The 27474-nt window shown below is 39.7% G+C and overlaps 1 protein-coding gene across 3 annotated transcripts in view; it reads right to left on the bottom strand.

Annotated features, from left to right (window-relative positions):
- Positions 1-1011: 1011 nt before the first annotated feature.
- OTUD4 (OTU deubiquitinase 4) overlaps positions 1012-27474 on the bottom strand; it is a 41608-nt gene continuing 15145 nt past the window's right edge. For 2 of the 3 annotated variants that reach the window (XM_033402676.2, XM_033402667.2), the window contains exons 6-21: positions 27190-27271; positions 25403-25535; positions 22848-22905; positions 22479-22596; positions 22317-22381; positions 19668-19762; positions 18505-18605; positions 18221-18407; positions 14225-14387; positions 11378-11501; positions 11024-11079; positions 10432-10506; positions 9342-9480; positions 8572-8832; positions 7450-7490; positions 1012-6030 (exon numbers count right to left, since the gene is read on the bottom strand). In XM_033402676.2, coding sequence (XP_033258567.2) covers positions 4819-6030; positions 7450-7490; positions 8572-8832; positions 9342-9480; positions 10432-10506; positions 11024-11079; positions 11378-11501; positions 14225-14387; positions 18221-18407; positions 18505-18605; positions 19668-19762; positions 22317-22381; positions 22479-22596; positions 22848-22905; positions 25403-25535; positions 27190-27271 — 2910 coding nt within the window. In that variant the 3' untranslated portion in view covers positions 1012-4818. The remainder of the gene's footprint in view (positions 6031-7449; positions 7491-8571; positions 8833-9341; positions 9481-10431; positions 10507-11023; positions 11080-11377; positions 11502-14224; positions 14388-18220; positions 18408-18504; positions 18606-19667; positions 19763-22316; positions 22382-22478; positions 22597-22847; positions 22906-25402; positions 25536-27189; positions 27272-27474) is intronic. The other variant, XM_033402685.2, reaches the window with a different exon arrangement.

The raw sequence follows: 27474 nt of genomic DNA on the forward strand, positions 1-27474 counted from the left end.
TATCATTCCCTAGACCTGCACTTGAGTCAACAAGTGAAAGTAAAACAAATACACTCAAAATGAAAAGCAGACCATTCTGCTTTTCTCTGAAAACTTTTAAAGAAACCCGGCATGGGACACTTCTTGTGGCCCACTGCTCAGCCGGTCTCACCTTATCCATCCACATCGAGTGGCCAGTTCTGCAAGGGCTTCAGCCAGCATCAGCAGACATCTTGCTTGCTTTCTTCCCTATCAACTCCGTGGGAAGAGGTGCTGGCACTCAACACAGCTAACAGAGAAATGCTTCCCCCTTTTCCTCCTTCCTTTCTCCCTCTGATCCCTCCAAGGTTCTGTGATAGTTCACTCACCTTCTCAGGCAGCCCCAAACTGGCCTATAGGACTTGGGATACCCCTTCCCAGCTTGCTGCCCCTGCACCTAAGTCACCTGTCTCTCAAACCCTGTGCTGAATGAAGCCTTTGTTTCAGGCTCTGCTTCCTGAGAAAGCCACTCGGAGAAAGTCCAGAGTAGGTTAAATGATTATTGACTAGCAATATTCTTAGGCGACTTGATTTAACGAAGAAATACAGCCTTAAGAAACTTGGATTTTCAAAGTATTTAAGTATACTTGCTACCCTCCGTTTTCAAATAAAACTTTCAGTGTTTTATTTAACTTAAAAAAAACGGAGTCATTTATAAATTATTCTACACATCCCCATTTCATTTATTGACTGCTGAGAAAAATGACAGGACTAGCTCTCAAACCACTCAGCTAGGTTCAAATTCAAATTCTACCACTTACTAGTTGCGTGACCCCCGTTTTATTATACATGTACCGTAGGGAAAAGAACAGCACTTACCTCACAGATGATAAACCCCGGGTGGTGTTTAACTGCACACACACTAGATTTTCTGACTGGGTAAAAACCATGGCAAACAACTCTTTAATTTTAGGAGTTTACTTAAACTCCTCTTAAGGTTTATATGCTATATTACCCAGTTAAAGCCCTAGAGCCAAAGAATCACAAGCAGAATCAAGGGACAAAATTTAATATATGCACACAGTTTTATATATAATGCAGCATCACACCATGTAGGGCATTTACTCTTATTTTATACATTCAGATATGTTTGAAACACTTCTTAAGGCTACAAAACAGAACATAGAAAAATAAACAGGAATATATTCAACACTTACAAAAAGTGATATGATAAAGAATATAAAGTACTATTTTCCTTTCAACACTTCAAAAGATGTATATATACTTTTTTTTTTACAAGTAACATCAGAAATGATCACATCTTCACATGCTTTAAGTATTATTTGTACTCAGTGTAAGGCTATTATCATTTTTCATACATAAATTTTTTTCTAGCTCTGTAACAATGCAATTTTTAATCCATTCAAGTAAATTCAACCCCAAAGTCGCTGTTTCCCAGCATTAAGACATGCACCCATCCCTCTTGTAGGATTTTTCTAAAATTTGTATTTCAGGGGAGGAAAAAACCTAAATTAGTGGGAAATCCCAATTAGTGGGAGAGTAAGTGGCTGCCACTAGTAGCAAAACCTTAGTTCTTTGAAATTGATACACTGGAACTGAGCCATTAAGATTGGAAACAACACAATAGCATTTAGACATTAAATAGGAAGCAAAATACAGTAAACAGAAATAGTGTAGCCAAATATGCAAATATGTAGTCTCTTCAGCTACACTAAAATGGACCTTGCTTAGTACCCATAAGTGAAAGACTAAGGTAAAATAAATGAGGCATAAATAAATATTGCTAGTTTCTAGGATGGCTGAATGTTTTCTAAACCAGAAATGGTTAGAAAGGAACTTTATTGCACCAAGTCAATCATAAGCAAGTTTGCAGTTCACAGGCATTATTCAACCTTGAGTCACAAAGGAAACACACTGCAAGAATATATACAGTCTGCATCAAATACGATAAAGTATCAGTAGGGAAAACCTACTCCTGCCAGGCCAAGGCAGGGTCTGAGCTTAGGTCAGCCATGAAAATGAACATACAGGTTACCAGGAAACAGGATGAGGACCACACAGATGCTAGCATCCTGCCACCAACAGGTATGTGGAGCAAGAATTGAAGATTTATCTGAGAGGAAATGAAGAGAAATATACACAATGCTAAAAGGAAAGGGGCTGGAATCAAGTTTAGCAAAAGCAACTAAAATGAAAAGAACAGGTGAGCTTTGGTCATTCTAAACATTTGTTCTTCAAAATGTGTATCATAATAGAGTAAGTTCTATAATTTCCAACTCAAAATACAAATGATTCTCACTTCTAAGCTTTTGCTTTTCTCTGAAACATTTTATCTCATGTCAACATACCATACGACTCAGTTAAAACGAAGGAGGACAAAAGCTTGCTTGGCCCTAGTGTGACCTCAGCATAAGGCAAAAACCCCTGGATTAACATATTGATAACAAGCCTAAAGGAAAAAAAACAAAACTGACCTTCACGTCAAGACAGATAATTTTAAAACTAATAATCCAAAGTCAGTTCTTTTATTCTTATTCCAGAGGTCACTGAGTAAAGTACCAACTGCTAAAGTTCTCTTTCAGCACTGTTTCCATCATGTCCTGGAGGTAAGTATGGGAAACAGGAAGCAAATCGGCATTTCCTTCAGGAACTACAGAGTATTCTGTTACTCAACTGAGGTAAGACAGAGCGACAATGAAGAAATAAACAGTATTCTTTCCTATCCAATTTTTAAACATTTCGAGAAGAAACTGGGACGATCAAATCCCAGTCAATAAAACAAAGGAGACAGGAAATAGCGATTTCTTTTGGACTCCTGAGATCAAACTTACATTGAACTTTAAAATCTGGTCATTATATCTAATGTAATTTTCATTAAAATTATCAGGTAAGCTAATCCTACATATACAAGCATGAGCTGAAAGTGGAGGACCCTCTCATCTTCTCATTCCGTAACAACTGCTGATGTTAACTAAGAAAAAAATTGCTTAAGCAGTACCTTCCCCAGTTGTTCTAGCTTAGAAGGTGACAACAGAAATTCCTTTCAACAGGTTCTCTCAAGAATTTTTTTCTTTTCCACACAACCATCCCAGTCTTTACAAATTTTTACCTAGCACCATCATAATAAAATGTTATCTTTCAAAGTGCTCTCTAAAATCCTATGTTACAAAACATCTACACACTAATCACTACTCAAATCAGCAGTTACAAAGACATTAGGTAATTAAAACAACACAGAGGTAAATAACCATTATTACAGTACAGTGGAGATTCACTGAGCCTAGCTGGCATCCAAACATTCCCGTAGGTTATCAGAGAACCCAGAAAACTCATCTGCTTCAGTTTGTCAAATTCAAGTGAATTGTATTTGCTTTTAAAGTAATTGCTTTAAAAAAAAAAAAATCTACTTTTGGCTAGGTATATTACACATGGCATGCAAAGAGAAATTACTACATTATTTGCATAGCACTCAAAACTTCCTGATCAAAGCAGAACATAAAAAAGGGTAGAACTTCACATTGGTATGTACAAATAAGAAATATAAGCTACAGTTATTTTTACATAGTAACACAGATGAATGAATACTGTGTTAATTCAGAGAATCAAATCTCCAAATGGGAGAAGAGTGCAACATGCAAAGGGAAAGTCTAGTGAATACTGCAAGAGACTGGAAGGAAGCAGAATCAGAGACATGTTACCGAAGGGGTGACAAGCTATTAAATGCAAACAAATCCACTGTCTAGCAGCATCCTCTAGAAGAACTCAAAGTCACAATCATCCTTTTTTGTACAATAGTTCCAGCCGTGACAAATTGAACATGCAAATGTAAAGTGGTACACATAACTGAGTGTGGTGCAAAGGGAAAAATGAAACACAGTAACTCTATAGAAACCTGTCAAGCTAAAAATTTTTAACATTTCTTCTCACAAAATATTTAAATCTGTCAGTGCATTAGTGTTAAAGTGGCATTAAAAAACTTCTGCAGTTTTAACAGATGCAGATTATTTTCAAAATGCATAGCATCTACATTTCTTTCGAGTAGGCACCATGATATTTACACCAGTGCTAAGAATTCTTGGTGGAAACAGCCATTTCATTAGATTTCCTATTATTTCTTAAACATCTATTCTTGTATGCAATCTCAAGTTCAACAAATACTCACCAAAATTCAAAAATATACCCTATGAATATTAAAAGAACTATATACAACATTTCTAAGACACAGGTTAATAGGCTGCCTTATGTGTAATATTAAAGAGAAGACATTATTCAAGTTTGACAGATATTGAGATGAAAGGCCTTTGGGTTGGAAGCATTTCAAAAGACAACAGTGTTTTAGGCTAAGAATTGTTTGAGCCCAGTTTATGACTAAGGCATTGCATAATAAAATATACATTTCTATTTGGTGCAATGTTATGTTTTGGAATCTATAGTGTGTCAAATGATGTATTTTGTCACTTTAGTAAACACTATAAAGCACACGTTTCCAACATTTGAAAATTAAACTTATATAAGGAAAAAAATCAAACACTAAATCTATAATGTTTTATATTAAGCTGTTTATAAAAAATACTTTAACAAACTTATTTCTTACTTTTTATGGGGGCAGTCACCCGATAAATAGACAGATTTTGAACGAAGAAAAATGGCAACACCAGGAATTCACCTGCCCCCTTAAACGCATATCCAAAATCTCTTGTCCAGAATGAGTGAGGGTAAAGGGGGAGGGGAGGAGAGAGTTCCAATTTGGGTTTTTATTTTAATGTTATTTTTTTCAGAGACTTCAGAAACATTCCACCTAAGAAAGGGCTTCTGCTCTAAAATGCCGCAGCAACACCATCAAGTGTGCTGTCCGCGATGGCCGTCTCCCAGCCCTGACCTCCTCCTATCCCCCCTGTAGGGCCGTCCTCTGGCATTCCGATGGTACTGATAACCTTCCTCTCGGCTCCTGCTTGGCTGCCCTTTCCAGGACTCCTCCCCTCTCACATGAGGGTAGCCCCCCCTACCAGAATAGCCCCAATCACTTTTGTACTTCCTGCCTCCGTAAGTCTGATTATAGAACTGCTTGGATCGCCCACTTCTCAGGATGTCAGACACCTCGCTTTCATCCTCTGAGCTCTCTTCTTTTGGTCTCGGCACCCTGTTGTCCACAGAGCTGGCCCCACTGACCGCGTCGGCAGCAGTCTTAGGGTCTTTCACTTTTTCTGGTTTTTCTTTCAGACTCGGAATGGTCCTTTTAGGCTCAGGTTCAACAGGCACAGCTTCTCTCTCTCTGTTTAGGACCGGAGTGGGAAGACGAGCCTTTCCCTCTGCTACAGGAGGGACGGGAGCCAGCGCCAGCTCTGACTTAGGTGTCTGGGATGACTGCTCCACCTGGCCTCCGTGCTCGCTCACACTGGCTTCAGGGAGAGGATGGGTGTCTTCACCTCCAGCCTCGGGAAACTCGTCTGCTGCTGAAACTGAAGCACATTCTTTAGAAAGATCCAGATTTTCCAGGGGCAGATCCAATTCTCCTTTCTCATCAGAGGGCAGAACAATATTCTGCCTCATTACTGGATTTTCTATGAATCCCTGAAAAGGGTACCCATACCAAACATGAGGAAAGAAAGGAGGTGCGATGGGAACCGGGCCTAAGAATGGGTTCGGTCCAAAAGATGGCTGCGGGAACATGTTCTTGCCGCTCAGCGACTCTTCATATTCAGCGTGAAGAAGCTGCCCAGAGTTTTCAGATTCCAGGTCGGCCTGATAAGACAACTGTCCGTGACTTTCAGACACCTGAGACGGAGGGATAACCAGGGTTGAAGAAAACGTCGGCGGTCCAATCTCTGCCTGTGGCATCTGACCGTTAACACTGGCCTCAGGCTGCACGGGGAAGTGCGCGTCCGGACAGGCACAGTCACTTTCATTCTGAGCAGACGGAGCTTCTTGGAACCAAGGGTTTTGAGGGTACACGGGGACAGGGACCTTTGGGTACATCCTGCAGGCTGCCAGGTAGGCCTGGTGCAGAGGGTACAGGTAAGAATGCGGGGCCCACATAGGGCAACTATATGCCTACAAAAGACAAAGAAAACCAGTAAGATAAACAATACGGGGGGCGGGGAGAAGTTCAGAGTGGGCTCAAGACAAGTTTCTCATGCCTGCAAAGACCATAAACTGCAGTCCAAATACTAGATCACTCTGATACACAACATGCAAAGGAATTACAAAATTGAGTCACGGCTATGAGACTCCATTCCTTGCTCCTACCCTGAAACCAACTCCAAGTCCCGCTACAGAGGTCTGAAAGGAGACAGAGTAATGAACCCACCTACAGATTATCATGATCATTAATTCCATCCTTTAGATCTAACTGCACAGAAGTGATCTGGGGTGATACAGATCTCAGAGACCACCACCATCAATCAAGCACTTGAGCCTCCAACTTCCGGTCTCTCGATCACTGGCTGTTTAGCTTGACCTGCATTCACTCATGTTCTGGCTCTAACACTAACTCAGTGTGTGACCCCGTGCCAACTAGTTACCTAGTCTAGACGTGTTCTACCATGAAAACGCTGGTACAGAAGGAGGTGACCCCCAACATTTGGACTCCACAGTCAGAGGAGGTCCCAGAGCAATCCAACAGCAAGGATTAAAGTCAGACCTCTAGTCAGATAAGGATAAATACCGAAAATAAGTACTCCAAATCCTTCCCCTGCAAGAGGTTCAGCTAAACACCAAAACACGAAGAAAAATTTACCAGACAACTGGCTAATTCTACAGCCAACATTAACTAGATAAATATAAACTACGCATGAATGCAGCAGATGGAGAAATTAATCAAGTCTCCTTTTATGAACTGGTCCATAGGCCACACACAGTAGGGCACCTCATTTCATGTATTAACAGTCTAGAAGCCACAGAAACGAATCCAAGACAGCAGACAACACCGCACTGACGAGAACAGAGTTCTCCAGCCCTTTCTAAGAAAAGCCATCTCCAGGCTGATCACCTCCCACAGGGAGCTCTGCTCTGCTAGTGAGCTCCACCTTCCACGGGTGGCCTCCTCTCAGCCTTTCAAGCAACTGAGGCAGACAGAAGAAGAGCATCCTCCCCGTTCCATAAATGAAGACAGCCAGGCTCAGACACCCTCAATGACTTGCCCAGGGCCATACAGATAAGAAGTGCAGGAGCAGAATTTCAAACCCAGCCCTTTCACCTAATTCCTCACAGGAGCACTTCCACTAGGCTGTTTCCCGAATATACTCACAGGGTTAAACCACTGCCAGTTAAAAGAAAAAGCAAGCAAATACTGGAGCCGCAATCACCACCAAAAACAAGCTATATGGTACTGAAAATGTTACTTCTTAAATTAATGAGATTTAGCAAACCTTAGGTTATTGACCAACAGGGTAAGGGTTAAGATTATTTAAATGGTAATAATTTAAAACAGTATTAACTTAAAATAACTTCAAAATGATAAAATGTAAATACCTTTACACCAAGATTGAAGAAGAATCGAAGAATATTCTTATCTGAAAATAAGTAACATCATCACTCACTAAAATGATACATTCACAAAACGCTTTTGTTCATTACCCTCAAAGGATATATAGTTCTAAGGACAATTTTGCCTACTTGAATTGTTTTTCTCTAGCCTGTGATATAAAACATATATTAAAAATTGTAATATAACCAAAACCAGACTCTGTTACTGCAGGGTAATTCCAGATTCAACATGCTTTATCTAGTCTAACAGCCGTGCCCCAAAATGGCTTAAATTGAGATTTTTATGACTAAACTTAAATCTGTGCAAAGAAAACTCAGGTGCTCACTGCATTTCCTTTTCAACTTCTCTGTGGGGTTTAAAATATTATGAAATAAAAAAGTTGGGGGTAAGAGTAAAAATCAACATAAACCTAAATCATTAACAAGATTAGTAGGATAATACTAGCTCAGGTATTCATTTGACATTAGCCGGTTACCCACAGACACAAACATCAAACCACTGACTAATAAAAGAAAATTATCCACAAAAATCCAAGTAAAGAGCACAGAGAGTCACTACATTACTCCTTCAGTTTTTCAAATAGGAAATTTGCAAACTAAACTTAAAAAAAAAAAAATCACGAATTTAAAAAGAATTCCTTAAAAAATATATACTATTGCAGGTAGTACTATAATGACAGCTATTATGTTTTCTATTCATTCTCCTCTACATTTTTTTCATGGATGAAGTAATATGAGTAGTTCCAAACACCAAACCACTGATGTGAAAACTCAGTACTGTTTAGTTATCTGGTTAGTAACACTATTAAGATTTAATTCAAAATGGTTTCAGACTGTTTTTGAAAAAATGACAGGGGCAGGGGAGTAAGGGGAGGGGCGGCTGCTATAAATAATAGTTTATATATTACTAAACACATAAAAACACCAATCAAACAGAAGCTGAAACAGGAGTGATGAGTGACTAACAGCTGAACCTCTGCTGTCCTCCCCAAGCAAGTCCTTTGGCTTACTCAGCAACACGACCTCTGTCCTCTACTTACATTTCTCACTGAACTTGTACCAGTACTTGATAAATAAAATCAACTTGAACTCGGAGAAGGAGCTCACCTTTAGGCAGGTCCTCCCCAGTGTGACACAGTGAATAAGGTGGTGCAATGGCTCGATCTCCCTTTTCGTTACAAGGAAACCCAGGATAGAGTGGGTCTTGGTAAAGGCTCAGTGTCTGAGGCAAAGGCATCAAGGGCTGGTTAACGGCCTGTATTGACACAGGAACTGGAGAGGGTGTTAAATGAGCCTGGGACACAGCAGAATCAGGTCCAGTGGTCAGAGTCTGTGTCACTGACAAAACAGGAATTTGAGCAGGGACACCTACAAAAGAAAGGGAAAGGAATCAAAAGCTATAAAGAGGTAAAAATAATTCTCTACAAATGTAAGTTTACATTAAGCTAAAAGGTGAAGAGTGCTATAAAATTGTATAGCTAGTAAGATGGTGTGTGTTTAAGCAATCTAAAGAAGTACTAATGTCAACCAAACACGCTCCTGGACACAAAGGAGGAAATAAGCGCCCAGAAAACACGCTTTGAGTCAGTATCTTCTAATAACAGCTCTTATGAACAAGACACGGAGCCTGGCAGAGAGCTGGCCCACGGGGGTGAAAACTGTGCTGCCAGCACCGGGCAACCGGAGCTCACACACCTGCTGCCGAGGCTGTGAGGGCATACCTCAAATGAGCACCACACAAAGCTGGAAGCAGGGCAGTGCTCCGGGAGGCTCCACACACCTAATCCTGCTCGGAGGTCAAGCTCACACTCAAGAATTTCAAGACTCGGAAGGCTTTTGCTGGTCGATTCACTGAACTTTTTACATTTTTATCTAACCTGTTGGTCCAAAAGTTGTAGGTTCACTTGGCCAGGCTGGCACAGTGGCTGGTAAAGAAGGCACGGCAGGAGTTAGATGTACCTCTGGGGACACCAGAAGGGGAGCTGGACTGGACAGACACACATGTTCTGCTGGCTTCTTCAAGGAGAGGGGGTGGAAAAAGACAAGAGTTCATTTTGCTTAACACTAATTCAACCACCACAGGTACCTTGAGTTGCCTGCCTTTTACACACCTGTGGTTTTTACATAAATGGTCTTTCTCTGGTCTTAGAAATGAAAGAAAAAAACACAGTAGCTAAAAACTCCATACTAACAAATGTGATCCTAACCAGTGACTGCCCACCAAAAGTCACAGAAGTCACTGGCAGGGTTAGAAACAAACTACAAAGCAACTTGAACACAAGGCTTTTAAGGCAAGAAAGCAAAATCATTGAAATCACCCTGAAATTCATGAGTTTAGAACCTCCTCACACAAAGACTTAGCATAAAACTGTACGCTTTCTACCTGACATGAAGGATGTTAACTGAAAGGCAAAGGATAAGAACCTTCTCTCCTCCTGTATTAGATCAAGAACCAAAATAATCTGCTAGAACTCAGGTTCCTTCATCATTAAATCTGTAAATCAGTGGTACTGCACTTTAGATGTGTATTTTTCTAATCTCTTCAATCATTCCATTGCCTCCCTTCTATGAAATAACTGTTAAGCATGCAGAGTTGTCTAACTCTTCTTTAAAGTTTTGAAGTAAAACAGAAATTCATAATTTCCCTTCAAAAATCTCATTTGCAAGCCAACTCACCACAAAGGCAACACAAGGTGCCAGATACAAACTTATTCAAAATCAATTCAGAAGAGTGGCTTCTATGTCCAGACAATGGCGATTATAAAAATAACATCCCATTAAAACTTGAGAACATTCTAGACTAACCAAGAACAGAATGAGAGAAAAATCATAATTGTATTCCAAATTATGATACTAGATAGAGTAAATTCTCCCATTTCCTGTATTTTCTGTTTTTTAATGATGACAGTAAGAGTTAAGAAACCCAGGGAATGGAGCATTCAATGTCAAACGCTACAATGTACTTACTTGTTCTGTAGGAGGTGGGCACTCTAATTTCTTTGACGGTGATGTAATTCTTGAACATTTATCATTGCTAATATTCTTTGGAAGCACCAAAAAAAAAAAAAAAAGCATACTTTTGCATTTCAAAGACCCACATTCTGGGGTAACCATGGCTGCCTTTACAGCTCACCCTACCCGCACCTGCCTGCACCCTCTGACGACCAGCTACTCTTTTCCATTGTACCTGGGCTCCAACAGGTGGGGGATTTTGCCTCCATATCTTCATCACATCAGACTACTGGGCAGTTTTTATTGGGAGCATGGTTTCAAAACAGCACTTTTCCCATAAAAATCTCAATCTGCTATAGAGTAATGGAAAGTAAAGCTAAGCTATGTTCCACCGATTCAGATAGGTCATCATAAGGTATCCTTGAAGAAACGGTTACAATGTGTGAGTGAATTCACCTCAAGCACTGTAATTTTTTCTCAATTTTCTTCTGCTTTTCTACTTCCCTAACACTTTGTTATAAAATGATGAAGTCATCTCCATCTCCTTCTACACTATCACAACGTTAAGGAAAATGAAAGAGACGCAATTAGTATTTAAAACATTTACCTCCAGTGTGCCTGGCTCCGGCTTTTTATCCAAGGGAATATGTCCATGGACAGAGTCTATAACAGATCAGAATAAAAAAGACGGCATCGTTCACTAGTTAGGTGTGAAGACACAGCAGTAAAACGTGAAGACAGAGAAAGCCAAAAGTACCTTTTGAACCATGTTTAGTCAGTGGATAATAGTTTTCAGAATAACACAATGTGCTTTATTTAGCTTGAGTCAATGCTTCTCTACAACAGTGAGACGTGACAGTACATTGCTTAATCATTTAAAAAGAAAGTTCTTTTCCCCATGTCTGACTTTAAGCCAGAAACAGATCTCTCGCATCTGCTTTCAAATGATGAAATAACATACCTTTATCTTTTCTTTCTTCGGTGTCCATTCTCCGCCTGCTTCCTTTTCTATCGCTTCCATGTGATGATTTTCTCTGGACGCCTGGGTTGCTACTCTGAGAAGCTGACTGGCTGACTGATGAGCTCTTAAAATAAACAAAACCCAACACTTTGGGTTAAAGATTTACTCACAAATATATGAACAAAATCTTCTAATTAACCTTACTCTTCATACATCTAACTAAAACTCTCAAAATTCATAGCCCCGGGCTTCCCTGGTAGTGCAGTGGTTCAGAGTCCGCCTGCCGATGCAGGGGACATGGGTTTGTACCCCGGTCCGGGAAGATCCCACATGTCGCGGAGCGGCTGGGCCTGTGAGCCATGGCCGCTGAGCCTGCACGTCCGGAGCCTGTGCTCCGCAACGGGAGAGGCCACAACAGTGAGAGGCCCGCGTACCGCCAAAAAAAAAGAAAAAAAATTCATAGCCCTATCTTTATACTTCCCAAACTACAAAAAAATAGGACCTAGGGTTCATATTATATACTCTATAGTAATCGGCTTACTAATAAGGCAATCAGACGCTTGGCCTAAATTAGTATGAAGACTTCTTCGTATGCCCATGTTTCAGGAAGCCACCCTGCCCAAACCTTCACTTTGCAACTTACACTTCCATTCTCTGCACAAAGCCTTCAAAAGCAGCCATAGCTCAGCCACAGCCCTTGGTGGGGGAAAAACACCCAAGTGCAAACGGGCAGATACAGCGCACTAGGACGCTTACCACTGACACGCTACTGACTGTCAACAAATCACCCAAGCTCCACGTGAGCTCCAACTTCTAACTGGTGAAACACGGGGACTGGAATAAGTCTGGCTTCTCAGCTAAGTCACCACTGAAGGTCTCTCCTCTTCTAGCATCTGTGAGTAACTGCTGCACACGGCTGAGAAGACGACCTCAGCCCTCTGTGGCAGGCGTTTTTCTACAAGACAAACCTGAGTCGCTATCAAGTCCAAGACAGGATCAAATGCCTATTTAAAGACAATGACTATGAAGACTCCATTTTAACATCAAAAAATTTCACAATCTATTCCCACATTACAGTAGTTGTTTCTCCCCATTCACTAACTGAAAAAAGGACAAAAAGCTGTGAGTAGAAGCTTAAATGATTTGTAGTTTTTTATTTTCTAAATATTATGGAAAAATAATATATCACAGAGATAAATATACTGAGACTAAAGACCATGCCTAACTCACATGTGAATTTGGGCACTTCGTCCAGTAATTCCTAAACTCCAGCCCCTGTGCCAGACTGAACTATATATATACTGTTCCAGGTCAGCTGTTTTCAACTGAGCATCTCATACCTCTGAAGGATCCCATGGAGGCCAGAGTACAAAAAATTGAGTGTGTGTGGCTTTAATGTCTTATAGTGGTATAAATATATATACCTATATATATTTTATACATATATATATATATATATATACACACACACATACACACACATGCCAATATATGTATCTGATATATATATTGGGTAGCATCCTGTAACATTACATTTTGTTTAACCCACTGTTAAGAAAGTGTTCCAGAGCTTCCCTGGTGGCGCAGTGGTTGGGAGTCCGCCTGCCAATGCAGGGGACACGGGTTCGTGCCCCGGTCTGGGAGGATCCCACATGCCGCGGAGCGGCTGGGCCCGTGAGCCGTGGCCGCTGGGCCTGCACGTCCGGAGCCTGTGCTCCGCGATGGGAAAGGCCGCGGCGGTGAGACACCCGTGTACCGCAAAAAAAAAAAAAAAGAAAAAAAAAAAAGAAAGTGTTCCAATCACCACTCTCCATCACAGGTCATTTGGTGTCACTTACCGATATTTCAGACCATAGGCACAGGGCGCCCAGTGCCCCCAAACTCAAGTAGCTAACCCTTGCCTTGTGCTGCCAATGACCCCTCCTCTCACAGCATTTACTTCACGCTACATGAGAGCTGTTTTCCCTTCTGACTCCCCCAAAAGAAGTCAGAAACTTAAAGGTAGGGAACACTTGTCTCATCAGAGAAGCACCCATCACAGCCCAGCGTCTGACACAGGGAGCAAGGGCAAAGCCGCAGGGCTGCATGTACTACCACCTCCAACAGCGACCACTCTGAACAATAGCTCTTATTTATATGTACTAGGTTAATCTTGTCCTGGTATGTTTAATAAGGGACACTGAAAAGAGTTTTCCGGTTTTACAGATATATCTCGTTAACTGAATCATGAACCTCTACTGCTTAGGGAAAGTTACTGGCTTTGGCTAGCAAAAACAAACGAGTTTTGGTTCAAAAGAAAATACTAGGGCTTCCCTGGTGGCGCAGTGGTTAAGAATCCACCTGCCAATGCAGGGGACAAGGGTTCAAGCCCTGGGCCAGGAAGATTGCCATGTGCCGCAGAGCAACTAAGCTCACGAGCCACAACTACTGAAGCCTGCGTGCCTAGAGCCTGTGCTCTGCAACGAGAAGCCATGCAATGAGAAGCCCGTGCAACGGGCTAGTGCAACGAAGAGTAGCCCCTGCTCGCCGCAACTAGAGAAAGCCCACGTGCAGCAACAAAGACCCAACGCAGCCAAAAATAAAATAAATTTTTTAAAAAAAGAAAATACTAAACTTAAAGTGAGATAACCAATTTATTACTTGCCTCAACTCTGCCACCAACTAGAAATATCTTTAGACCTCACCTTACTCATGAAGATGAAAAGGAGGGATAGCTGCATAATCACCAAGGTTATCTTCCAGTTTAAAAACTAGTAGTCTACCATTTAAAACTATGGCTTAATACAAAACCTATATTAAGAAAGACTTCTGAAGGATAACTTTTAAAATCCCTTTTTATATACATACGGAAAGGGCTGGGAAAGCCTGTTCATCCCTGTTCTGAATCTCATAGAGTAAACGAGATTCTTCAATAGCTTGCTTCTCTCTGCGCTCTTCCGGAGAGAGGCCGAAATAGTTAGATTCTCGAGTCGTGGCATCAAAATCCTCAGCTCTCTCACGATCAGGTTTCCTGTCAAATAAAACATTCTTGTCATGAAAAAAAAAAAAAAAAAAAAGACAAAATGTACTGAGTACCTAAAATAATATAAATCAACGCTTTGAGCAATTCAAATATTGGACCAGTTTAGCTACACTGTGAGATTACAGAACTTTTAGCTGCCTGATTAATAAATGTTTAGGAAACAGAAGCCCCTGGAGCATTAGGCTACGTTTCAGAGTCAAGAAGACAAACTTAAAATAGGGTGGAAAGAAAAGAAAAATATAACTCACTTCCAAGTGATACAGGAAGGCATAAATGTAAGCACTGTATATTTTCTTTGCACCATATTCCAATACTTTCATAAGAATTCTCTTTCGAAGGAAAGGGAAGGTTACTAGTTTAGGCCTCAAAAGCACTCTAATTTTCTGTTCTAAGTAAAGGACAACGTTCAAAAACACACCACGACCATCTTCCTGCTTTTTAATGACACTACCAAGGGAGGATGAAAGGTGAAAAGAAGAAAAAAATGCACCAGGCTAGATACTAACTACAGATAAGACTGCTGTCATTTCAATAACTTTGGTCAAAGAAGGAGACAAAAAAATTCATGAATAGAGTCTAGTAGCCTATAACATAACCCTAACATTTTTATATGAATTAAAATTATTATAGGCAATATGAATACTATTTCTACACTTTGTCTAATAGTTCCACAACAGTGGGAAATGAAAACCCAAAGCCACCAGGGAAAATATACTGAAGAGATGCAGCTCCCTAAAAAGAGTGGGAAGGACACAACTGATACCATCTGATTCTCCTACCTCTGAAATCAAGAACATCCATTTCATGTCCTCAGTCCCACTTAAAATCACACCCTAATTCCAATGGGGCACATGTCAACCCCCGAGTATTAGGGAAAAAAACAGGGGAGCAAACCTGGACCCTCAATCTTAGACCAGTCCTTCTCAAACCCCAGTGGTCAAAGACTCCCAAGATGACTCAGCTAGTGCCAGGAGTCTCCAGAAAGTCAATACTCCCTAACCTCTGCGCCCCATCACCCGAAGCCCACGTCTCACCCTCGCGCGCCACTGAGAACCTTCCTATCCTGAGCCTAGCGGGAGGGGAAATATTCAGCACGGACACGTCTACCATTTTCGGCACCTGCGTAATGAAAGCGTACGTGGCAATCCTGCTTGGTTTTTGTTACACTTTGTTTTGTTTTCTCCAAAGGAAGAGACAGTATCAATGAGAAAGAAATTTAAAAAGCAAGAGGTCAGTGCCCAACATCACTGCTCTTTTTATTCTATAATGAGAATTCCAAACCAGTGTGTGAAATATTAGAAATGAAATCAAGATAAATTCTAATGGACTTAAATCCACTGGAGTGTTAGCTATAAAATTCTAAATTTTGACTAGAATTTTTTAGAATCTTCCTTTTAATATTCAACCATCAGCAGTCTCTAAATTTAACACACTAGTAAAATTCATTCTCACTCCCACAGGCTAGAGGGCTTACTAACTGCAAGTACAACTACGTTCGCACATAATCAGTCACAGTGTCAAAATTCTCCAAAGCTTTATGTCTATGTTACTCTCCACTGCCTTCTGCCATCACATGTTTTATACACCAAGTAATAGGTAGCTAACACATAAACAAGAAAAGGACCGCGTCTGTCTGATCATTCTAATCCCTAACAGACTGGACAAAACACTAGAAACACACTGGATAAAACTTCAGTTTGTGGTAAACAAAAGTGTATTTAAATCAGTCATTTGGTAGTCTGTGTACGTTCTTTTTTTAAAACTTTAAGACATTAAAGAGTATCCTCTGTTCAAGAGAAAAAAAGGCTCTTCTAGTCCACTAAAAAATGAGAATTTTATTAAAAAGAAAAATCTCATTTCTGTCCACGACCTTCCTATACTGACTTCACATTTTTAGGTTTCCAAAGCTAATACTCAAAGTAAGTTAGTCCTCTTAGGTACTTTGCCTGTACTGGGTAAGATACCACCAGATGCTAGTGGAGTCTGGTCAATGTCCGCACATCAGACTTCAGCCACAACTAGGTGATTCAGTGACATAAGTGCTATCTGTTGGGGGAGGCTAACCCACCGTGGGCCCCGAATGCCCCTGCACACTGTTGCTGGGTGTGCCAAGAACACACGGCCCTGAGTACTCTGTACCCAGGCCATTTCTCACGGTTGTGGTATCTAGTGACCACCCTTGAGGGATGAGGGAATTCTTTCTTATGATTGATTTTTAATCATCTGTTCTCATTAGAACTTTTGGATAACTGGATTATGAACACATATGTACTTTTTACACACATATAAGCATCCCTTCAAGGATACACAAGAATCTGTTAACACTGGATGCCTCTGCAGAGGAAGCTAGACAACTGGGACAACAGGGATAGGAAGGAGAATTATCAGAACAAACTTTTCAGTGTTTTGGATTTCGAACAATAGCAATTAATTTGCTATCCCGAACAGCTGGCTCAATTAAAAAAACTGTAATGGATATGAAGTACTGGTATTTGTTACGGATTGAATTGCATCTCCCAAAAAAGATACGTTCAAGTCCTAACCCCTCGTATCTGTGCATGTGACTTTATAAATAGGGTCTCTGCAGAAGTAATGCCATTAAGATGAGATCATAGCAGAGTAAGGTGGGCCCTAAACCCACTATAACTGGTTCCTCACTAGAAGAGACACAGACACCCAGGGAGAACACCAGTGATGATGCAGGCAGAGACTGGAGTGATACACCTACAGGCCAAGGAACGCGAAGGACTGTGGACAACACCAGAAGCAGGAGAGGCCTGGAACAGACTCTCCCCTAGAACCTGCAGAGAGGGCACGGCACTACTGACACCTTGATTTCAGACTTGCAACCTTCAGGACTGTAAGAGAGTACACTGCTGTTGCTTTAAGCCAGTCTGTGGTACTATGCTACCACAGCCCCAGGAAACTACACAGTATTGGTACCATGTCAGCCTAAGAACCTACAACTCTGTCTTAAAGATGTTACATAAACTGTCTTTAATGACAAAATGTTAAGTACGTTCCCAAGAAAGGGGAATGCCCAAATGCCCAAAATAAAGAAACTAAAGACCAGACCTTAGCAAGCACATAAGAAGATGCTAGAGCTGTTCAGATGATCGGGGAGATCAAGCTTGGATGGGGAAGGTGAGCCACAAGCACCCACAGGAGCCGTGGCCAAGTTCACAGGAAGAGGACAGCCTCCACTTAAGACACACCTTCTCAAAGAAAGCTCCCCCAAAGAATATAAACTACTCTGTAACTACTACTCCAAGGAAGGGCAGATTAGGGAAAAGTTTAAATCCACGGCACAGGAAACTATGACCCTGAAGTTCATCTGCCTCTGCATATTCAGTCAGAATGCTGGTAGTTCATGGCCACAGCAACCTGTTCAGTATTAGACACATTACAACAAACAATCCAAACTTGTCGGAACAGAGTAAGCTGACGATTTTGGTTGATTTAAGTTCCTATGTAAAGGGGAATATCCTCACCCTGCAAGGAATTGGGGCTGCAGTTTGGAATTCAGTACTTAACACATTACAAGCTACTGGAAAACTCTGAGGTGCCAGGTTACGATCTAAATCATCTGAAAAAAGTTATTCAAAAACAAAGATATCTGACCCTACCAAATCACTTTGATTTGTTTAAAGAGAGTTATAAAGAACTGAAATCCTCACGTTATTCTATCAACAATACTTTTAATGTCACGCTGTAGACAAGTATACGAACAAAAATTGCGACTTTTTAAAAGCACGTGACGCAGAAAGTAAAAGAGATGCTTCTCACTTAGTTTCTAGCTCTCCTGCCTTTGGGACGGTTACCTTGTGGCCTGTGTGGGTGTCCTGCTCAGACTTCTGTGCTCACTGGAGGGCTTCTGAGACTGCGGCGCTGCAGAGTGGCCGGGGGGCACGCGCTGCCTCAGCCCCGGAGGGTGCTGCAGGCGAGGTGGCAGCGTGGGCGGGGCTTTTCCTGGCTTCGCCGGGGCCTTGGGCCCTCTGTAGTCCGCATCTGTGGCAAGAGCCAAACTACCTCGTAATCTTCCCATTATAGACACCCCCAAGCACCGTCACCTCCCCAAAGGAAGGGTAACCTGGCGTGCTCCTACCACAATGGAAATTCTGTCCAGAAGGAGGTTTTTTCATCTTCTTCCCTGCCACCGTGTTCCAGCTTTCTGAGGAAGGCGGTCTGAGGTTCTTCGGGGAGAGTCTTTAAAAGGAGGGAAAAGACTTGCAGTAATTTATCGTGCTCCCCCAAGACTATCCACTTAAGTATCCTGCATAAATATTTTACTTTCTGTTTACCTAAAAATTCCCAGGTTTAGTTCTTATATTGAAAACACATTAAAGTACAAAGCATTCAGCAACCCAGATGTAACTCTAATCAAATAAGACGACATAAATCAAAAGCACATTTCTAACCTACAAGGACAGAAGACTAAAAGGCCATAATCATAACCTAAGCAAAAGATTAGATAAAGAAGGAAAGACTATTACTCTGTGAGATGTGATGAAAGTACTGTACCTAAGGACGGGGAAGCGAGGAGTCTTTACCGTGTTAGAGACACACAGAGGCATATATGTGTCTATAAGAAATGCTGTGATGTTTGGGATTTGCTTTCAAATATTCTAATTCCACTCTCATCTTTTTTAAGGGGGTTAGGGAGAAGAGATCAGAAAAGACTGCCAAACCTGCTGTTAGTTGTTAAAATAGGGTGATAATTACATTGGGGTTCACTGGACTATCCTCCTCGCATATGTGTATGTTTGACATTTTCCACAGTAAAGTTTAGGTGTGATTTACTGCCTTTTCCTCTAATAAAGGCAGCAGCAACTGAAACAAAAGTTGCTCTAAGTAACACTGTATAATAGCAAGTATTTCACTCCTCTATCAGATAACCATTTACTGAAGACTGCACACAAGGCAGCAATGAATGAAATTAGAAATGAATGTGGTCCCTGTCCTCCAAAGTCCCCACTTCACAGCTACAATAAGGTTGATTTTCCAAATTGCCTTAGTGAAGAATGGCACATTTTAAACAGTAAGCAACAAAACAAATATTTATTTAAAATACCTTAACACGGATAACACTAAATTTGAACTCCAACTATTTTTTCTACAAGATCTACACAAATATATTTCTCTACACACAGGCAATACATTTAAATGAATTTGCAAATACACAGGGACATTTAGAAATGCTCACGATTATACAATAGGCTAAGTGGAAGAGACGGTGAATGAACACCTTAGCTGAAGAGCAGTACATACTTCTTTCCAAGTTCTTCGACCAAAACTGGCCCGTTCTCAGAGTGAACCCCTTGAAAGTCTGCATTAGAAAATTTTCCATTGTGATCCAACCTAACCTGTTGAACGATTCCGCAAAGAAAAATCATGATTCTTTCGCATCAACCATCAGTTTTTAAACTGTTATTTCAATTTCAACTAAAGAGAAAATGAACATATATAGTTAAAAACAAAACGAAGTTCAAAAGGTACACAATAATATTGTCTCTGACCTCCCAGACCTAGGTACCTCCATCCAAAATACTTTTCTTTGTTTACTCTTCCAAGTTTTTTCTAAACTGTCTTGGTTCTGAAGGCAGGGCTGTGGCAGCACCACACACACCAGGATTCCAGGCCCCGCTCTTCTACTTACCAGCAATATGACCTTGGGCAAGTGACTTATCTCATGCTTCAGTGTCCTCATATGTAAGATGAGGCTAATTATAGTACCTACATCATAGGACCCATGGAGGTGGAATGAGGTACACATGATATATATAAAGGACACCAGGCTGCACACAGCAACCACTCAACAAAGGAGAACAACTATTATTAAAATCCCTATTGTCTTCTCACTTTTCCAACATTTACAATATTGTCACATGTAAACGTGACCTTTTTCTCCCTAAAAACAGATCCGTCATCTCTTCTCTGACATACAGTTGGTTATTACACAACAGCAAATCTTAACAGGACGATAAGCCTTTAGGTCCCCTCCTGCAGTCAAACGGCACACACAGCACAGGGCGCCGCTAAGCACTGCACTGGGAGCCTGATGGACACAGCCCTGCGTGAAGCCACCTCCGCCTTTTTTTATCAGTACAGTTGGCCCTCGGCATCCGCGGGGGACTGGTTCCAGAACCCCTGGATGCTCGACTCCCTTATGTAAAATGGCACAGTATAGTCAGCCCTCCACACCCATACGCAGAGGAACGGCCAACTGTGGATCAAAGTCCTCAAGCCGAGGTTTCATCCTTCAGTCACAGCAGGACACTGCTTTCCTCTCTTCCAGAGTTTAAGAATAAAGAATATTTTTCTGAAGTTAGTTTTTATTAGAAGTTTAAACTACATTTACAAGCTTGCTTGAGTAAATAAAAGTCACCTTGAGTCACAGCAGTTTCCGTAATAAAATTTCAATTAAATTTTATCCAAGTGAAGTAGTCAAGGGGTAGAAACAGAAAAAAAGTACTCTAAAAAGGAAAAAATTAAAACAAGTACCTGCTTTACCATCTACCTTATCAACAGCATCTGCTTTACAAAAGCAACTGAAATCCGAAAGCAAATATGCTTGATTTAAAATAACAAGTAACATAATTTTAGCGATGCAGCATAAAACAAGCAATCTTCTCTTCTCTACTGAGTGGGGTTAGGGAGGGAGGGAGTGCCCTAAGCCCTGGCTTTACTCTTCTCTTTTGTTCTGTTCCAAGTTCCCCAAATCTCTATAGTAAAAGATTCCCCAATTCCCCAGCCCTAAGCCCTGGCTTTACTCTTCTCTTTTGTTCTGTTCCAAGTTCCCCAAATCTCTATAGTAAAAGATTCCCCAATTCTGTTCTGTGATTAGGGCACATTTCTGACAATCGTGTAAGGAAGAACCTAAATGAATCATATCTTCTTCCTCTCCTTTAAAAATACCCCCAAATCAGAACACTATTAAAAGTTCTTAAGGTAAAGTCTGTCACTGACCTCCAGAAATAATCCTGGTCCCCCAGACACTTTTCACAAACCACTTTATCACCAAGGAAACAAGTGTTTCCTCCACAAGTCAAGAAGAAATGTTTGTCAATGGCTATTTTAAAATAGTTTTAAAAAGGCAACACTTTTTGATGAAGACCATTTTTGATGAAAATTATCTTCCAAATAACAATTATTTTTTGTGTGTGTGTGTGTTGTTTTTGTTTTAGAAAGAGTAATATTTTTTCATAAAGGTTTCTCCAGTCCTGGCATTATTAACACTTGGGACCAGATGATTTTTTGCTGGGGTGCCGTCCTGTGCGCTCTAGGACGTCTGGCACCATGCCTGGCCCCCACCCACTAGACACCAGTCGCACCTTCCCTGCTGTAACAATGTCTGCAGACATTGCTAAATGGGAGGTAGGGGTGCAAAATCACTCCACGTAAGAAACACTGATCTAACACAACTTTCCCCCTTAACAATCAACAGTTTTAAGCCCAAAGCAGCAGCTTATTCAAAGTAAATAGCAAAAACTTCTCTTACTGTCCACTTTCTTATCTCAATCCAACAAAAAACTGTGTATTATCAGAATCTTCCAGGATGCCTTCCATATACCAAATTGACCTATAATGTCAAGTTTGAATCAATTTCAATAAATTATTTGTCAACTGTAATGAAATTATCTAAAAATCTAAGACATTACTGTTACTTCTTTGAGGCAAGTCAAAATATCAAAGACTAAATTGTTTTAAAGATCATGTGATGGGACGCCATGGTTTTAGATATATTTGACTTTGGTAATGTATTCAAAAGCTAAATATTTATAACTATTAAAATGTACACACAATATATTCTGAAATCCCAAATTAACAACACATCCAAACTTGAGCTGTTTTCTTGATTCCTATTACAATAAATAAGATTTCAAGTAAAATCTTTACTTCCTCTAAGTAATCACTTACTTGGCATTTGTCTCCAACTTCATACTGTAAGCCAGCAGCAATGGAATAATCATGTTTTTGTTGAGCTGTAAAGAATATCAGCATTATATCAAGTTGACATAATCATTTTCAAGGGCCTCAAAGCAAATTTATGGAAAATACAGTTTTTTTTTTTTAACTCACCTTGTTTAGACTTCAGCCAAATTTCATATTCCACATTTCTATAGACTGCTGGACTGAGTGACTTAAGAACCTTTTTAGACAAAGGAAGGCTAGGAGAGTTCCCATTGCTTTTCGGGTGCTAAATAAACAAAGTCAGGAAGTCCAATCAACACAGAAATGCTTTCAAAACATGTTTGAGATATGTATAAGAGTAAAATCAAATGAAGAAGAACACTTTAAAAATTTAAGAGGCCACCAAAGAATGTCTTACTAGTAGATGATCCTGACTCTATTGAAAATGTACCAGAAAAGAGAAAAAAAAAAAAAGACTATAAATTCATATACTTTCTTATACTGAAGAGGCAGTTAAAAACCATTAAATAAAAATACCTGATCACTTGACAAAGATTTAAATCCATTCACATCATTAACAGTGGTAGTTTTACTCCTACAAAGGAAGAAATACAGCCATCATTAGGAGCACAAAAATGTTTGCATGCAATTAACTTGTTCTAATGTCATATAAAATCCCAGTTATATTCCAAAAACTCAACCCTATATATATTCCAAGGAGCTCAAACAAGTTTTAGTATAACTGTGCATATATACATATATATATGTATATATGTACATGTGTTTACGTGTGTATGTATATAGGTCAAAGATTTTTATCAGTAATTCTTACTGACTCGATCATCAAGAAGAGAGAAACAGAAATAAACTATGAAATTTGGGTTGGTAGAATAATTGAGTTCATAAAAACATTTAATGTAAAAATTTCCTTTCAAAATATAGATGAGGCTCCATTAAACAAAATATTCCGCTACAACAAGATATACAATCAGGTAAGAGTAGACACCAACTAAATAAGTAATCAGTATGTTAAATGCTGCTAAGTGCTTTGGGGGAAAAAAAGGTAGGAAAAAAATTAGTTTTGAGACCTAGGATCAAATAATAAAAAATGGGATGAAGGAAGATGCCTTTTTCAATAAAGAACTAAATGTGATGAGACAGCAAACCATAGGCTATTTAGTATTGCAAGCAGAAGGGACAGCAAGTGCAAAGACCCAGGGGTAGGCAAGAGGCTGGACAGGTTGATGGCAAGTTGAGTGGGTGATGAGGTGAGAGGCTACCTGTACTCTTCTGTCATATAATTCCTCCTCCTTAATAAATCAATCTCTAGTCTTTAGGACAATCTCCAAATCTATACCCTTAAATGCAGCAATATTTAAGAAACTCCAAGTATTTAGAGTCTGGACTAAACAAACACCCTAATTTCTAATACTTCAGGACTGATCAATATGAATGTGAAGAGATCCAGGCACAGGAGCACAGTGCCTGGATATTACACACTATGCCTATCTGTCTTGCCATGATTATGTAGCATTCTTCCCTAAATGAAGCTTGGTCCTCCCTAAGCCAGACATGACACAAGTAAAAGGAAATCCTAATAATGCAAGAAAAAATTAATTAGAAAGGCTTCCATGTTCCAAGGGCTTCAATAATATAGTATAAAGAGGAAAACTGATCATTACAATGAGCACACCATCCCTGGTACACTTCTCCAGCTTACTAGCCTCTACTCCACACTTCGCCTACTTCACCTGCCAGCTGCCATCCCAGACCCAGCTGTTGCTAAAACTGCAGCAGCAACCAAAGGGCATCTGCTGGTAGTCCCCACACACCAAGTAAAGTTAATAAGCTACAACAAGCTAGTTATTCATTCTCCCTCAAAATTCCCCTATGCTCAATGACATGCCTTAATCATACTAGGCACCTGGAGAAAACCATGCAGCAGAATTTCCATCTGTGCAAAGTTAATTAGTCTATTCTAGGATTAAATTTACAATGGCAGACCCAGATTTTAATCTGACTCATTTCTTTCTTATGTAAAAATGGTAGTCAACCGAATTTTCAATCAGGATCTACAGTTTAGTTCAAGAAATGCTGGGAATTACAAATAGAGATATATTTAAGTGTTTAATAAAGAATTAGATATCCTGAGGCTTAATTTTTTTTCTAGTTTCACAGTATGTGACACCATGAAGGGTACTTTCATACTCTCATACAAAAGGAATGATAATACTTTTAGCTTCACCAAGAATGAAATAGGTCGGTTCTTACAAAATACAGAGTAAGCTTCTTAACGTCACTGATAAAAACTAATATACGTTGGATGCTATACCTAGGAACTAGGCTGTGCATTCTACATGTTATCTCATTTAATTCTTATAAATTCTCCACTTTAAAGAAATACTAATATATCCTCATTTTATACCTATAGAATTGAGGCTTCTTAGTGAATTTAGGTAACTTGCCCCAAGTTCAGTTAGTTGGCAGGAAGCCAGGAATGAAACCAGGTTAGGATGTCCACAGCCCAAGCTCTTAACCACTACCCTATATGTCTTAAGTGGAAAAGAAAAATAAGCTGCAGATCTAAGTTAAAAGGTGTTTATTCGCAACATAAACAAAGACATTATCCAGAGCTGTTCACATACTTATACCCCAACTTGGGATTTTTAATATATAAAAAGAAAAGGAGGCGGCATTATCTAAGAAAGAAAACAATAAAAGAAAGTCAAGGAAATCAAAATGGCCGTTTTCATCACTGGATATGTAAGCAATTGACAGGTTAACCTTAAAATTTTAGAATATACACACATATAGGCAGGACCAAATCTATTTCAGAGATATGTGCATCACGATTACACAGAAATAGATGCTTAGCAAAAACAAACAAAGAAACAAACAAAATCAACTTTCAAAAGAAACGGTCCTATAATAGAAATGAGATAAAATTAGTGGCAGGAAAAAAGAAATTGTATTGCTGTATTTCAGGAATACCATAATACCTCAATATGTGAGGCTACTCCATGCAGAAGCATTTACTGAACTGTTTCTTTGTATGGCACTACAAAGATATTTTAGGACTGAAATTCACTTACTTGCAACTGTCATCCTCTGAATCTGATATTTCACTGTTGTTTTCATCAGCTACTTCAGAGGTGTCTAGTCCCATCAAGATTTTACTAACATCAGTTTTAAATACCTTCTCATACAACAATTCATAGAGCAGAGCTGAATTAACAAAAGAGAGATGTTACACAATATTAACTCACTTTACGTTTTAACAGAACATTGAGATTGCCCGGGCTTCCAAATCCTAACTAAACACCTGTAACACCTTATGAGCAATAACACAATTTAATCAGAAAGTTACCTAGATAAAGAGGAACTAGGTTTCTGTCTTTGCAGTTAATTAGTTCAAAAATCATTATATAATATACTGACATTTTTAAAACTAACAATAACACAAAAAGGTATCACAACTTTGAACCAAGTATGATAAAATTAAACATGCACAGTGAGCAATGACTACATCCCACACACTGTGCTAAGCCTTTACATACCACCTTCATATTTAATGCCAGCACAGTGAAATGTTCTTATTCTAACTGTACACATGAAGAAACTGAGAACTAGAGATGTCACACAACCTGCCCAACCTGAAGAGGCTTGGATGGAAAACGTAAGGAACATTAAGATTGCTAGAAAGAAGATAACTTTTCATAATGGACTAAAGAGAAACCATTGTAAAATTTATTCTCAGCAGCCACTGAAGCATATTTAGACAACTTCTTTGCTTTAAAAAAAGAAGAAAAAAAAACAAATTCCAGAAAACACAGAAATATATATTCCCAAACATTCAAAACCTACACATGGGAGTTCAGGATTCTCACTTTGAACCTTACCCAAACAAGTCCACGAAGAATTCATCGACAATGGTGCCCATCCCCCTAAATGAGTCCCCAAGAGACCCCCTTTCTCACAGACCACCTTGCATCCATCCCAATATCATCTGAACCACAGGTTCTGAGAAGTACAGGAAAGGTAGGCACCATGAGCTGTCCTTCCCAAAGCTGAAATGTCCAGATTTTGACTAGCTGGGACAGGTGGAGGACACAGCCCAGGATACAGACAGCTAGACTCCCATATCTCAAATAGATCAATTTAAAATTTTACATTACACATGTCTTTACTGGTCACCCCCAGCTAAAGAACAGAGGAAAAACGCCCATCACATGCCCAGCACCACGGCTTTGTATGAGTCATGTGCACTTTGTCATAATAGATGATAAAGGAGATAAAGTAAGAAGGCAGGAAGGAGCTACCACAGCAGTAATGCTCAACTGGGGAAGGAAGGGGTATTTTATCCTCCCAGGAAATACTTGGCAAAATCCAGAGACATTTTTGGTTGTCACATGGGAGAGAGCGCGCTACTGGCATCTACAGAGTAGATACTACTAAACATCCTACAATGCACAAAACAACCCCCAAAACAAAGAATTATCCGGCCCAAAATATTAAGAGTGCCAAGGTCAAGAAACCCAGGTCTAGAGCCAAATACGATCAAATACTTGATTTCCTCTGTCATTTAGATTTTCAAGCTATACACTAACAGCTTTAAAAACACATACAGATCATTATTACTGAAATTAATTACTGCAAGAAAAAATAACTTTGTATTTACAAGCCAAACTCTAATCTATACTAGTGCCTTTTTTTTCCTACTGAAATAAGTTTTTATTATAGTATTAACATTTTTGGTAACCTAAGGATCTCAGAAATATATTTTTACAACAAAACAGTGCATTTGCCCTGACTTGTTTGCACTAAGACTATAATGCTTAGGAAGAAAATTTCCTATATAAGCACAAGGGTGATTACTTACACTGACACACAGCAGAGCTCTCTTTATACTTTATGGGATAGACAATATCATAATGATTGCCATTTGAAAAACACAGTAATACCTGAAAGGGAAAAATAAAATACACTTTTCAGCCCTTCATATATGACATTTACATAGCAACTTACATCTCTAATATCTCTGAATTACTAGTAAATAAATTTCCTAGTAGGAAGTGAATATTTTAGAAGTAACCTAAAGCTCCAATGTGGTCAACTATGGTACATCCATATGCTGAAATGTTACACAGCCAATGAATCAAAAGTT

The sequence above is a fragment of the Orcinus orca genome, chromosome 4 (assembly GCF_937001465.1).
Source record: "Orcinus orca chromosome 4, mOrcOrc1.1, whole genome shotgun sequence".
Classification (NCBI taxonomy): Eukaryota; Metazoa; Chordata; class Mammalia; order Artiodactyla; family Delphinidae; genus Orcinus; species Orcinus orca.